This window comes from Chiloscyllium punctatum, chromosome 26, assembly GCF_047496795.1.
Source record: "Chiloscyllium punctatum isolate Juve2018m chromosome 26, sChiPun1.3, whole genome shotgun sequence".
Taxonomy (NCBI): Eukaryota; Metazoa; Chordata; class Chondrichthyes; order Orectolobiformes; family Hemiscylliidae; genus Chiloscyllium; species Chiloscyllium punctatum.
This window is the reverse complement of record NC_092764.1, coordinates 37,168,598-37,183,132: the sequence shown is the minus strand read 5'-3', so window position 1 is coordinate 37,183,132 and position 14,535 is coordinate 37,168,598. Positions and strand designations below refer to the sequence as shown.

Here is a 14,535-nt window from a genome sequence, read left to right as displayed (position 1 = left end):
ATGTTCCCCTGTAATCTGCAACACACTTTGGTATGGTGCACAATTCCCCCGACCTTAGTGTCATGTGCAAATTTACGAACCCATCCTTTACCCCCTCATCAGTCTGGGTGGAACTAAGAAGCAATGAAGAGCAGAAAACATTAGTAGATACTGTCTTTCAGTGACTTCAATCTCTATACAGACTGGGCAAACATGTGCAGTAACGTGAAGCCAGACAAATTCCTACAGTATGAACAAGTTGATTTTTTTGGCCAGAACATTGAGGAAACAATAAGGGAAAAGGCTATCCTACATTTAGACTTGTGCAATGTGAAGAGGTTAATTAATAACCTTGAGAGAGATTTTCCAGGAAGAAGTGACCACAATGTGACAGAATTTTTCACTTGGAAAGAAAATAACATGGTCTGAAGCTAGGTATGACCAGCAAGTTGGCTGCGACAGATTGGGTAATTCCATTAAAAAGCATGACAGTGGATAGGCAATAGTTAACATTTGACATTAAAAGGACCAAATACATGCACTGAAATAATTACACATTCCTTTCTGGTGCAAACATACAGAAGGAACATTGGAAGCAGTTTATAAATCAGCAAAGGAGGAACAAGTGATTGATTAAGGAGGGGAGAAATTGGGTGAGAGAGTAAACTTACAAAGGACAATAGAAATGGACTGTAACAGCTTCTATAAGTTTAGTAAAAATAAAAGAAATTAGTGAATGTCAGTCCCTTACACCCTGAAATGGAATAATTGATAATTCAGAACAAGGAAATGGTAAAACAATTGAACTATTTTATTTCCATCTTCACCGTAACAATAAGTTCCCAGAAATCCTGGGGAAACAAGTGTCTATTGGGAAGGAAGAACTGTAAAGAACTTAGTTTCAGTTTAAAAAAAGACAGAGAAATTAATTGATCTGAAAGCTGATAAATCCTTGTGGTCTGATAATCGATATCCCAGAACAATGAAAACAAGGTGGCCATAGAGATTACAGATAAATTGGCCATCATCTTCCAAATTCTGTAGATTCTAGAACAGTCAAGACAGACAAGTTGGAAATGTGACTCCAAAAACAAAATAAAATTAAGTAAATAGAGAATTGCGGACTGGTTAGCCTAACATCACTAAGGAGGTAAAATGCTGTTCTAAAAGATACGAAAACAGCACACTTAGAAAATAACAGCAAGATCAGACAAAGCAAACATGGATTGCACAAAAGATAAATAATTTGACAAACCTGGAGTTTGAGGATGTAACTAGCAGAATGGATGAGGGAGAAACAGTGGATGTGGTGTATTTGTATTTTCAGAAAGCTTTTGATAAAGTTCTACATAAGAGGTTATTATATAAAATTAAAGCACATGGGATTGATGATAATATACTGGCATGGATTGGAAATTAATTAGTAGATAGGAAACAGACAGCAGATATAAATGCATCATTTCAGAGTCGAAGGCAGTGACAAGTGGGCTACTGTAATGCTTTGATCCCAGCTATTCACAATACAGTAATCATCTCAGTATCTAGCACAAACAAGAAACAGGGGTGTGTGGATTGCATAAGAAATACTGCGGCAGCTGGGAGACATTAAATCTATACTGACAAGCTGAATGCCTGTTTGAGAAATGAGCAGCTGGGACCATTTGTAAACATGGCTATCCTGACTGCAAAAGGTGATTTTGTCCTTATTAATAACTTAAGTCTTCAACCAATGTTATGAAGCATCCAATCAATTATTCCTTCCAATAGCTAATAACAGCTAAGTCTCTGTTCTCCAGATCCCAAGTATCCAGAATTCCCCTTTTGAATCGCAGATGCTAGTTGCATGTGAATTCCAGATATTGGTGATCCAGATAACTGAGATGTTATTGCACATATATCAATGATCTGAATGAGGGAATTATATTTTCAAATTTGCTGGTGACACAATCAACCACGAATTGAGTGGTGGGGAGGAAGAAGTCATCAATTTAGACAAGTTGAGTGAGTGTGCAGACACATGGCGAATGCAGTACAAGGTGCATACATATTAAATTGTCCACTTTGTTGGAAAAACAGAATGGCTGAACATTATTTAAATGGTGACAAGCTGAGACATGCAGATGTACAAAGGGACCTGGGTTTCCATGTACAGTACACAGGTTAGTGAAAGCATGTCAATGCAACAAGCAGTTAAAGGCAAATAATATGTTAGCCTTCAGTACAAGTGGATGTGAAAACACGAGCAAGGATACCTTTCTGCAACTGCACAAGGCCTTACTAAGATTACCTCTGGAATACTGGATGCTGTTTGGTCTGCTTACCTAACTAAAGATATACCCTGTCAGAGGAGTGTAGTGAAGGTTCACTAGACTGATCTGTGGGCTGGAGAAACTGGATGTTCACCCTGGCTGGAGAATCTAGGTTAAAAGGTCATGGCCTCAGGATACAGAGTGGACCATTTCGAACTGAGATGAGGAGAAATTTCTTCATTTAGAGGGTAATTAATACGGAATTCTCTGCTCCATGAAGAGATGGAGACTATGTCACTGAATATATTTAAGGAAGAAAATGGTAGATTTCTAGACCCTAGAAAAATCAAGGGATATGCGAAGCAATATGCTGTTGAGATTGAGAACCAGCCATGATCATACTGGATTACAGAGCAGGTTTGCTGTCTTGAATAATCTACTCCTGCTCTTATTTTCTGTCTCTAATATATAGTGTGTGATTTTCTCATTAAAGACTTCAAGTAGCAAGTATGCTGCAGACAATGCAATGCATTTTGAACCACAAAAGTTTCACTTTGAATGAGAACTTTGTCAACTTTTAAAAACATGTATCTAAGCAAAACTGTTTCAGGCTGCTACCATGCAGTTACACAATCACTAAACAGCTCATAACAGAATTGTAAAACAATTAATTCAAATTTACCTCAAACAAGAAATCAATTGGCGTTGCGGACAACTGAGACAGCAAATTCATCCTCTCTCTAAAAAAGACTTTATCATCTAGGTCTCCTGATCCCTAAAATTAAAAGGATTATTTTTAAAACAAGACAATTTGTATTTTAATTTACAAAGTTACATTTTATGTTCTGTAATTCATATAAGATGTAGGGCATATGCACACAACTTAAAAACTGAACAGACATCAAGCACTCAATAAAAGTCTTATATCTGTTGAAAATACCAAAATATCTTTAAATATTCAAATCCCTCAGAGCCTCAAGGAAAGATTTACAACTGGTTATTATGTAAACATATCCTACAGCTCAGTTATTCTGCATATTGACTGTTTTGCAATCACTATTCAAGTGACAGCGGCCACTTATGACCTCAAGAAAAATGAGACCAGTGACTTCTGGCATGGTTTTTCACCTTGTTGGATGTTAGTTTAGTTCTGGGGATCTATAGATATCTGGTAATGGTGATCAAGTGTAGTAAGCAGCCAAACGTACTGAAAAATCATTGCATTTTACTTACTGGTTTGCGGATTGAAAATTTAAAAAAATTAACTTACTGTACAGTTTATAACGAGGGTGACATAACAGATAAGAATACGATGGAAGTTACAATAGTAAACATTGACAAAACCAAGGAATTGTCACTTTCCCAATTAGATAATTAGCCTCAGAGTGGTTCTCCAGCGATGGCTATGACTTAGCACATTATTAAAAACTCAAACACACTTCTAATCAAGTAGGCACATCTTTTTTGTCTAACATTACAGTTTAAAATGCAGAAGTTAAAGTGATTCTAAAGATTCATTTTCACAGAGAATACAATGGCACACCCTGTGGAGGAGCAAGGGATTAACTTCTGACTCCATGTTTAACTGAGCATATGCATGCACCAGAAGTGGCTGCCTGCTTCACTGTTTTGATGAAGTTGAACTCTAACAGAAAACTGGGGCCAATATTTTTCCAAAAGTGCACTTGGTGTTGAAATTTATAACAAGAAATTAATTTAGTTGCTTTAAAATATAGATAAAAAACATGGTGAATACTTTACGAAAGAACAGTTAAGTTGGTAATTTTGTTTAGCTTGCTTAGCCAGTGTAAGTTATTGAAAACAGCACTATGGAAATATTTTTGAAAAAGATTTCCTAATATAGAACTTTCTCAGACTAAACCTCATACTAGCAATAATCTATCCTTTTTATATTTAAAAATTAATAAAGAAAATCATGAGCATGGAAATGGCAATAGCAATTTATGAATATAATTTCAATAGATGATCAGTGCTAGGAGATCATTTTGACAAAACTACCCCTCTTAAGTTATTGGCGAATACAACGCGTGTATCTATATTAGTCACACGGCACACAAAACAGAAACAAGGAGTCAACAACAATAATGGGTTATTCAGCCCTCAACCTGCTCCATCTCCAACAAGATCATGGCTGACCTAATCATGGTCTCAACTCCACTTTCCTAACTGGCAACCCGTAACCCTTGACTCTATCAATGATCAAAGGTTGAGCCTACAGTACATACAATGACCTCACGTCGACTGCTCTCAAGGAACAAATTTCAGAGACTAATAATTTTCAGCAAAAGAAATGCACATCTCAATATTAAATGGTAAACCTCCTTCAAACTTTGGCCCCTAGTTCTAGATTTTCCCTAAAGGGGGAAAATAGGATCTCAGAACTGACCCTGTCAAATCCCTTCAAGAGGTCACATATTCCAATAAGATCATCTCTCATCTTCTCAACCCCAATGGGTATAGGCCCAAACAGCTTGAATACGTCTACCTTTATCTTCACTGGTATCCGGTAACTCCATGCAATGATCTGTTACTGTTCCCCCCAACAACTATTTCACACATATGCAAATCTAATTTTCCATCATCTCAACACCAAGTTCCAATGCTTCAACATACTGCATGAGAGTGTTATAAATATACTCCACTCCTCTATTCTTTCCATAATGTAGTTTCCGAACAATTCCAAAGACCAAATTTACAACTCTCCCTTCTAGATACACTCAAACCTGCAAACATTCCAGATATTTAATCAATATTCTCTCCAACTGTACTCATTTGCAGATCTTAGAATCAACTGAGTCCTAATTATGCAGGCACTTTTTTTAAAAAAACTAAGTACTTGAGATTCCCATTTACAAAATGCACAATCACAAATTTGAACCTGAAAACAAAAAAAAACACTAAATGTGGGAGATTAATTAGATTTAACTCATTCACATCTTTTATTTTAACTGTCTCCCTGAGTAAAACAGCAAAGTGCATAAAGAAAAAGCACTGCAAAGTATTTCAAAAATATATAATGGTTCTTACAGGTTGACCAAGAGTCAAGTTGCCCTGATGAATGTACTCTACCGCAGCTTCAAAGGAAGTTAGACAATATCCCAGCTCGTCCTTGACTGCACTGCAAAATCTAAAATTTTTGATATAACTCAGATTGGCCATCCTGTAATGAGAAAAATGTTAATAAAAGGATTATCAAATAGTGGAGCACAGCAAGAAATATGTAAAACCACAAGACAAGAATTTATATTTAACTTCCCATTTTCTGAACTTTTTAACCACAGAATTACTTTCAAAGTGGTCATTGTTATTTGGCAAGCACAAATCAGCACACAATATCCAAAACACAAAAGAAAATAGGTACGACAACTTTGATTTAGGCAAGAACACAACACATTTGTGGTACATGTTCACCCAAAGTCTGAATCCAAACCCCATCTAAAAGATACTGCTTCTGATAATTCAAGTTAAACACTTCAAAATTATGTGAATCCTTAAACCTGACTCAGAGCCTAGTGCAGAGCCAACATATATAGAATCAACGACAAACAAAAAAGCTCAGCAGGTCTGGTACATCAGTGCAGAGAAAGCAGAGTTAACATTTTGGTTCCAGTGACCCTTCTTCAGAACGGATGGTAGCTAGGAAAAGGTTGCTCTTTATGCTGAAGATACAGTTGAAGGAGGGGTAAGGAGTAAAAGATAGCAGGAGATCAGAGCCCAAAGAGAGAGAAGAACAGTTGCACAGACAAAACGAGTGGATAATGGTCAGCCGAGGAGAATGAATAGTTGCTAATGGGGGCTATTAGTGGCTAACAGTGGATGATGTGAGATAGCAGACCATGTGAAAATAAGGCTTGGTTTGTGGGGGTTGAGTTAAGGACATAGAATAAGGTGCCTCAAGCCTGAAGATTGTTGAACTGGATATTGAGCCCAGAAGGGTGCACAGTTCCCAAGGAAAATGAGATGCTGTTCTTCCAGCTTGCACTGAGCTTCAGTGAAGTACTGTAGTAAGCCTGAGACAGAAGTTGGCCAGGGAACAAAAGGTACTGTATTGAAGTGACAGGCAACTGGAAGCTTAGGGTCTTTTTTCCCCAGATACAGTGCAGGTGTATTGCAAAACAGTCATCCAATTTATGCTTCATTAGCCAATTGTGGAGGAGACCACATTGTGAGCAGTGAATGCAATAGAGTAGATTGAGTGAAGTGCAAGTCAAGTGCTGCTTCACCTGGTAGGTGCATTTGGGCCCTTGGATACTGAGGAAGGAGTAGGGAAGTGGGCAGGTGTCACACTTTGAGATTGCAGGGCAAAGTGGCATGGAGCTCTGGGGGTGATGTTGGAAGTGAAGGAGTGGACTAGGGCATCCTTGGAGTGAATCAGAATGATCTTGATCAGATGGACCAATGGGCTGAGAAGTGGCAGATGGAGTTTAATTCAGATAAATGCGAGGTGCTGCATTTTGGGAAACAAATCTAAGAAGGAGGACTTATACACTTAATGGCAAGGTTCTCAGAAGTGTTGCTGAACAGAGACACCTTGGAGTGCAGGTAGAAGGATAGTGAAGGCAGCGTTTGGTATGCTTTCCTTTATTGCTCAGAGTATGGAATACAGGAGTTGGGAGGTCATGTTGCAGCTGTACAGGACATTGGTTAGGCCACTGTTGGAATATTGCATGCAATTCTGGTCTCCTTCCTTTTAGCAAGAAGTTGTGAAACTTGAAAGGGTTCAGAAAAGATTTAACAAAGATGTTGCCAGGGTTGGAGGATTTGAGCTATAGGGAGAGGCTGAACAGGCTGGGCTATTTTCACTGCAGCAGAGGCTGAGGGGTGACCTTATAGAGGTTTACATAATTATGAGGGGCATGAATAGGATAAATATGCAAAGTCTTTTCCCTGGAATTGGAGAGTCCAGAACTAGAGGGCATAAGTTTAGGGTGAGAGGGGAAAGATATAAAAGAGATCTAAGGGGCAACGTTTTCACACAGAGGGTGGTGCGTGTATGGATTGAGCTGCCAGAGGATGAGATGGAGGCTGGGACAATTGCAACATTTAAGAGGCATTTGGATGGGTATATGAAAAGGAAGGGTTTGGAGGGATATGGGCCGGGTGCTGGCAGGTGGGACTAGATTGGGTTGGGATATCTGGTCGGCATGGACGGGTTGGACCGAAGGGTCTGTTTCTATGCTGTACGTCTCTATGATTCTATGAATGGTCCTTGCAGAAGACTGATAAGAAAGGGGAGAGGAGTATGGGGCTGATGGCAGCATCCTACTAGAGGTGGCAGAATTGGCAGCTAATGATCCTCTGGCTACGAATACTGGTGTGATGGTGGGTGAGGACAAGGAAGACCCTAACATTGATGGGAGGAAAGAAAGAGAGGGGGTGAAGGCTAAAGTGCAGGAGATGAGTCAAACCCAGCTGAGCGCCTTGAGGGCATGGTGCTGAGGAATCCTTGATTGAGGAAGAAAGCGGACATTTCAGAGGAGACCTCTTTGTTGAAGTTGGCATCATCAGAACAAATGCGGCAAAGACAGAGGAACAAGAAAAGTGGAATGGAGTATTTATAGAAATTAAGAGCTGGAGGATGCGTAATCAAGGTAACTGATGGGTTTGCAGTGGATATCATTGATATACTGGAGGAGGAGTAGTTGTGGAATAGGACTGGAACAAGCAATGTTCCACGTACCCCACAAACAGATATACGTAACTGGGGCCCTTGGAGGTAACCATGTGCACCTCTTTGACTTGAACAAAGTGGAAGGAGTTAAAAGAGAAAAGTTGTTTAGGAGTGAGGATGAGCTTGGCCTGGCAGAGGAGAATAATGGTGGATGAGAATAGTTCAGACCTTTTTCCATGAAGAAGTGGAGAGCCCCAAGACCATCCTGGTGAGGGATGGACATGTCAAGGGATTGCAAGTCCATGGTAATGAGATGGCAGCTGGAGTCTGCAAACTGGAAATAAATTGGCAACTACTTTCTTTGAATATTTTAATGTTTTCAAGTTCAAGCAAATTAAGCCCAACTACACAAGAGATATCTTGGATGTGAGAAACAAAAAGTACCTTAGTAATACTTTTCCAGAAAATAAAGAATTTAAGTACAAGCACGTTAGCAAAAATCATCACCTGTACAATGTTCTATTCCCCAAACTTGTTAATACCCCCAGAACATTATTTTGGTTTAAAGATTCATAAACATACCAGTTAGGAATTTCAGTTTTGACCAGTAGATAAAGCAGAACAGGCAGCAGATCATCAGCAGACATGGAATACAAGTTAACTGAAAAATCGAAAACAAGTTTTTGGTAAACACTGCACAATTATGTTCAATAAATACACTGTACACAGACAGTCCCAGGAAATTCTGTATTTTTGAAATCCTACTCTAATAATGGCATATGTAGAGGTTTATCACAGGTCTCATTTTTCGTTGCAAAAGCCTCCAGAAATTATGGCTTGATGTAATTAATGACAGCCCATCTCACTAATTTCCTTGGACGTTTGTGCCTGTTTACTGTATCTTCGTTCAGCACGTTATTGTTACAGCTTTGCAACAACCACCCCCAAGAATTAAAATCAATAGCAATCATGAATTTGCTCAACTTCTTCCTATGTTGGAATGCTATTTAAATAAAAACTGGATTTTTAATAAGCTTCCCTTAATTATATTGACAAGAATAAATTATATTATTAAAATTTGAAAATATCACCATAAATTACCGTCAACTGAATATCCACACAGCATTGGAAACCATGGCTTCTTTAACTATTATTATCCTGAGGAATAAACCTTAAAGTTAGAGTAATGTTAATTTTGAAATAATTCATGCTGATATTCTTTTTCCAATTTAATATAGTTTTTCCATTGGTGGAAAAAGCACATTTGTTCTAATACTGTACTTACTGGCATTCCTTTAATCAATTTTAAATCATCCCCAGACAATTTGACTTGAACTAAATGCATCTCATTTATAGATTTGTGTATTCATTATTTTTAACCCCACCAATAATAATGCATCAAGCATTGTGGCTATATTGTTGAAATGGGTATGGCTCTGATGTTTTATTGCTCGCATTACAGCAGACTGTTGTAAATGTAAATTTACAGGTATCTGTATTAAATCTGCAAGTTATCACATTATACAAGGATCAATTTTGCCATAGGGGTACTTTTATATTAAAATGAAATGCAGCACATAAAACACCAAATTAGAATTGATGTTCTTCTGTATCTTAAAAATGACCCATCTATAAAGTGCCTAAATTTAAGTGTTTTTGGGTCATTATTTTGGTATTGAATAGAAGTGAATCAAATGCAACCATAAATGTTTTTAAGTAATGTTAAGTGCAGGATCACACCTCACAATGTACTATTTTATTGACTAAACAGAGATCTCAATTCTTCCTTTGTCTTTGAAATACATCATATTCAAAATGCTGTATTTATTAAAGCTGGAGAAATATCTAATGTGTAAAATAGGTGCAGATTCTAGCTCTGAAGAATACTTGGTAGGGACCCATGATTGCCACCTCCTATTAGTTATAAATTGGTGGCTGTGCCACTTCTGATTTATTATGGCATATTCTAAATCTGTTTTCTTACAAATATAGAGGCTAAAACGTGTCATCGGTAGAAGAGGATGACTGTTTTATGACATTAATCACCAATGTTATTGTTGCTGAAAATTCAGGAGCCTTTACTTCTCAAATTTCAAATCCATTGACAAAAGGGCCAGAAACTGGTCTGTAACAACCTTGTCCTACAGTTTCTCCATTGCAAGTGGCCTTTCTAACTACATCATTGTTGTTTTCTTGAGCTTCAGACAGATCTTGTCTAATGCAAGATAAAAACTGAAGGAACTGTGGATGTTCTAAGTCAAAAACAAAAAATGGAAGTTGCTGGCAAAGCTCAGCAAGTTTGGCAGCATCTGTGCAGAGAAATCAGAGTTAATGTCTCGGGTCCGGTGACCTTTCCTCAGAAGGGTTACCGGGCCCAAAACGTTAACTCTGACTTGTCTTCACAGATGCTGCCAAACTTGCTGAGCTTTGCCAGCAACTTCCATTTTTTGTTTTTGACTTAGAACATCCACAGTTCCTTCAGTTTTTATCTTGCACTAGACAAGATCTGTCTGAAGCTCAAGAAAACAACAATGATGTAGTTAGAAAGGCCACTTGCAATGGAGAAACTGTAGGACAAGGTTGTTACAGACCAGTTTCTGGCCCTTTTGTCAATGGATTTGAAATTTGAGGCTGAGCTTTTCTAGCAACTGCCATTTTTGTCTGACACAAGGTTATGGCCTTATCCTCCATCAGCAACTTTAGAAGTTTGAACACATGTAGGAAAACACTCCATCAACTAATCTATTACGTAGTATAGCACTGAACAAGATTGGCTATCTGTATACGGTGTCCTTTTGCGGGTGTTTTTGTGACTGAAGACATTCACAATGCTGGGGTCTTTGCAATTGCAAGTTGCAAGGTGCTCAGCTTCCACTGAGCATGTTTGTTCCTTCCTCATCCCTCTGGGGTTTTCTCCCCAGCCAATGTCCTCACTGGCCACCACTGAAGCCCATTTCCTAAGTGCATGCTTCACTGTGCTTGTGTGCCAGCATTTACATATGACATCATATGTAAATTCTACATGTTGCACACATTCCCAAATTTATACTTTCCCACATTATACTCCATCTACCGGATATTTATTCAATCACAAACTACCTATGTTCCTCATGCCCTCTTCACAGGTTACATCCTGATCTTTGTCTCTAACAAATTTTGCAATTATATACGTGTTCTTCATCCAAGTCATCGCTGTAGATTGTAAATAGCTGAGGCCCTATCTCGGACATTCAGATTAATGTACCAGTTATAGTGGAGAAGCATAACACTGGAAAAGCAAAGCAGGTCAGGAATTCCTGATTAAGGGCTTATGCCCGAAACATCAACTCTCTTGATCCTTGGATGCTGCCTGACCTGTTGTGCTTTTCCAGTGCCACACATTTCAACACTGACTCTGCAGTCCTCACTTTCTCCTATCTACTAGTTATAGTTCATCAACCTAGTAATGACTGGTTTATTCCCATTCTCTCCCACTTGTTAGTTAAGCAATTTGTTTTAGAAATCTACTCAGATGTTGTTACACACCTCTGGAGCACTTAGGACTTGAACCCAAGTCTCTTGACTCATGGGTAGGGTCACAACCATTATGCTGCAAGAACCTCTTAGTTCAGCAATCATCTAGATATGCTAATATGTATCACTACACCAATGAGCACTATTTCCTAAAGTAAACATTAATGTGACACTATCTATTGGAAATCCACATACACCTCAGATACAGGGTCTTCTTTACTTCCTCAAAAATAACAGAACCCTAATAAGTCAGTCATTTACAATTTCCTTTTTACAAAGCCGCACTGACTTTGCCTAATTTCATTGAGGTTTTCGTAAGTTCCCTATTATAACATCCTTATAGTTTTTTTTGCTATGACAAAACGTTAAGCTAACACATCTGCATTCTCTAATTTTCCTATCTTGAACACAAAAGTTACATTTGCGATTTTCCAATCAGAATGGATATTTAAGAAAACAGGAATTTTGGGAAATTGTAACTAATGCATCTACTCTCTTCGCATTCACTTCTTTGAACAGGATAGGCTGAAGTCCATGAGGTCCTGTGGATTTGTCAGTTTTTATTTCAAACAGTGTTCTCAGTAACTTTTTCCAGGTAATTATAATTTCCTCCTTCCCCTTTGCCTTTTGATATGCAATCATTTCTGGATGATTGATCTTCACTGTTAAGGGTACAGCAATGTAAGATATCTGTACAACTGGTTTGTCACTTCTTTATGTTCCATTATTAATTTCCAGACATTCACTCTCAAAAGACCAACACTCACTCACCCTTTCCCTTTTTAAATATCTGGGAAAGCTCTCACTATCTTTTGTTGAACTTTTAAATAGCTTTCTCTCATTTCTCCTTCATTATTCTTAAATCATACTTGTTTTTAATATTAGGTCTAATCTTTTGACAAGCCATTCATCTTTTGTGGAATTGTACATATTTTCTTTCAAACTGATCCCAGTTTTAAATTCCTTAGTTACCTTCAGACAATGCTTGCTTCTCTCTGGAATGTATTTTTGCTGAATGTGGTGAAGCAAAGAAAATGTATGCCATGGCAGCATGACTGATCTATTCATTAAACTAATTTCCCAATTCATTTTAGCCATTTCCAGTTTCATACTTGTATAACTATCCATTTTTAACATATAAAGCACTAGTTCTAGACTCTCTTCACTTCCTCAAACTGAAAATAAAAATGGTGTCATGGCCAGGGCTAGCTAGGAGATCTTGATTACCAGATTGCCATAAAATCAAACAGCATGGAGATAGGCCCTTTGGCCAAACTGCTCCATGCCAACCAGAATGTCCTTTCATACTCACCCAATTTCTCTGCTCTTGGCCTATATACTGATAATCCAGTCCCTATTCACGTATTTGTCCAAATGCCTTTTAAAATGTTGTTCGTGTACCATCCTCAACTACTTCCGTTGGCAGCTCATTCCATATGCCTATCACCCTCTGTGTAATGCAGTTGCTCCTCAGGTTCCTTTTTATTCTTTCCCTTCTAACCTTAAAACTGATTCCCTCTAGTCCTGGATTCCCCAACCCCGGGGGAAAAAAAAAGTGTGAGCACATTCACCCTATCCATGCCTCTCATGATCTTATACATGTCTATAAGATTCCCCCCATCAGTCTACTACATTCTAAAGAAAATTGTCCTAGCTCAATCAACCTCTCCCCATAACGCAGACCATTGAGTCCAGGCGACATCCTTGTAAACTTCCTGTGCACTCTTTCCAATTTAATAACATCCTTCCTATAGGGTGACCAAAACTGAATACAATACTCTAAGCACAGCCTCAGCAACATCCTATACAAATGCAATCTAACTTGCCAACTTCTGTACTCAATACTTTGACCCATTAAGGCCAGTGTACCAAAAGCCTCCTTCACTGCCCTGTCTACCTGTGACTCCAATTTCACAGAACTGGGAACTTGAACTCCAAAAAACCTGTTCCACTTCACACTTTAAAAAGGTCCTACCATTCACTATGAAACTTTTATTTGACTTTCCAAAATGCAAGATCTCACACTTATTAAACTCCATTTGCTATTTCTCAGCCCACTTCCCTAACTGATCAAGGTCCTGCTGCAATTTTTGCTAGCCTTCATCACTGTCTCCGATATCACCTATTTTAGTAAACCTGCTAATCATAACTTGTACATTCTTATCCAAATCATTGATACTGATAAAAACAGTAATGGGCCCAGCACAGACCTGAGGCACTCCACTAATCACAGAACTCCAGTCTGAATTGCATCCTATTACCCTCTGCTTCCTGCCATCAAGTGAATTTTGTATGTAGTTTGCCAGCTCGCCCTGGATTCCATGCAATATAACCATCCTGAGCAGCCTACCATGTGGAACCTTATCAAAGGCCTCACTGAAATACATACAGACTACATCTACTGCCCTGTCCTAGTCACTTCAAAGAACTCTAGTAAATTTATGAGACAAAATCACCCACTCAAAGCCATGCTGATTACTCTGAATCAATCCCTGTCTTTCCAAATGCATGTCTACCTTATCCCTCAGAATCTTGCCAAATAACTTATCCACCACAGATGTTAACTTAGTCATCTATAATTCCCAGCCTTCCCTTTGCATCCCTTCTTGAAAAATGGCACAACACTCGCTACCTTCCAGTCTTCCGGGAACTCACTCGTGGCTAACAATGATGCAAAAATATCAGCCAGCATATCCCCCAAACCCAATTTCTTTTCTGGTCTCGTAGTCTTTTTGGACAGATCTGGTAAGGACCAGGAGATTTATCCACCTTCATACATTCTAATACATCCAACCACACTTCTATGGTCATATGGACTGCCCCCAAGATATCACCATCACCTCCCCACCACCCTTTCCCCCCCAGACTAACTTCCCTAAATTCCCAATTCTTCACGTCTTTCTCCATGGTAAACACAGAGGAAAAATATTCATTGAAGCTTGCCCATTTCCTGCAGTTCTAGATATACAGGTCCACTTTGGATTCACCCTAATCTTCTCAGCCAAGGCTATCTCATGACCCCGTTTTGCCCTCCTGATTTTCTTCTTCAGTAACCTCCTGTATTCGCTGTATACCTTCAGGGATTCCCTGATCCCAGCTGCCTGTACTTGAGCCATACCTTTTAACTGGTCGAAACCTCAACATCCCTCCTTTCGTCATCCA

General features: G+C 38.7%; 1 protein-coding gene across 5 annotated transcripts in view; it reads right to left on the bottom strand.

Moving 5' to 3' along the window:
• Window positions 1-14,535, bottom strand: part of ankrd27 (ankyrin repeat domain 27 (VPS9 domain)) — a 95,397-nt gene that overhangs the window by 52,744 nt on the left and 28,118 nt on the right. For all 5 annotated transcript variants that reach the window (XM_072596153.1, XM_072596149.1, XM_072596151.1 and 2 more), the window contains 3 exons: window positions 8,443-8,521; window positions 5,277-5,409; window positions 2,911-3,003 (listed from right to left, as the gene is read on the bottom strand). In XM_072596153.1, coding sequence (XP_072452254.1) covers window positions 2,911-3,003; window positions 5,277-5,409; window positions 8,443-8,521 — 305 coding nt within the window. The remainder of the gene's footprint in view (window positions 1-2,910; window positions 3,004-5,276; window positions 5,410-8,442; window positions 8,522-14,535) is intronic.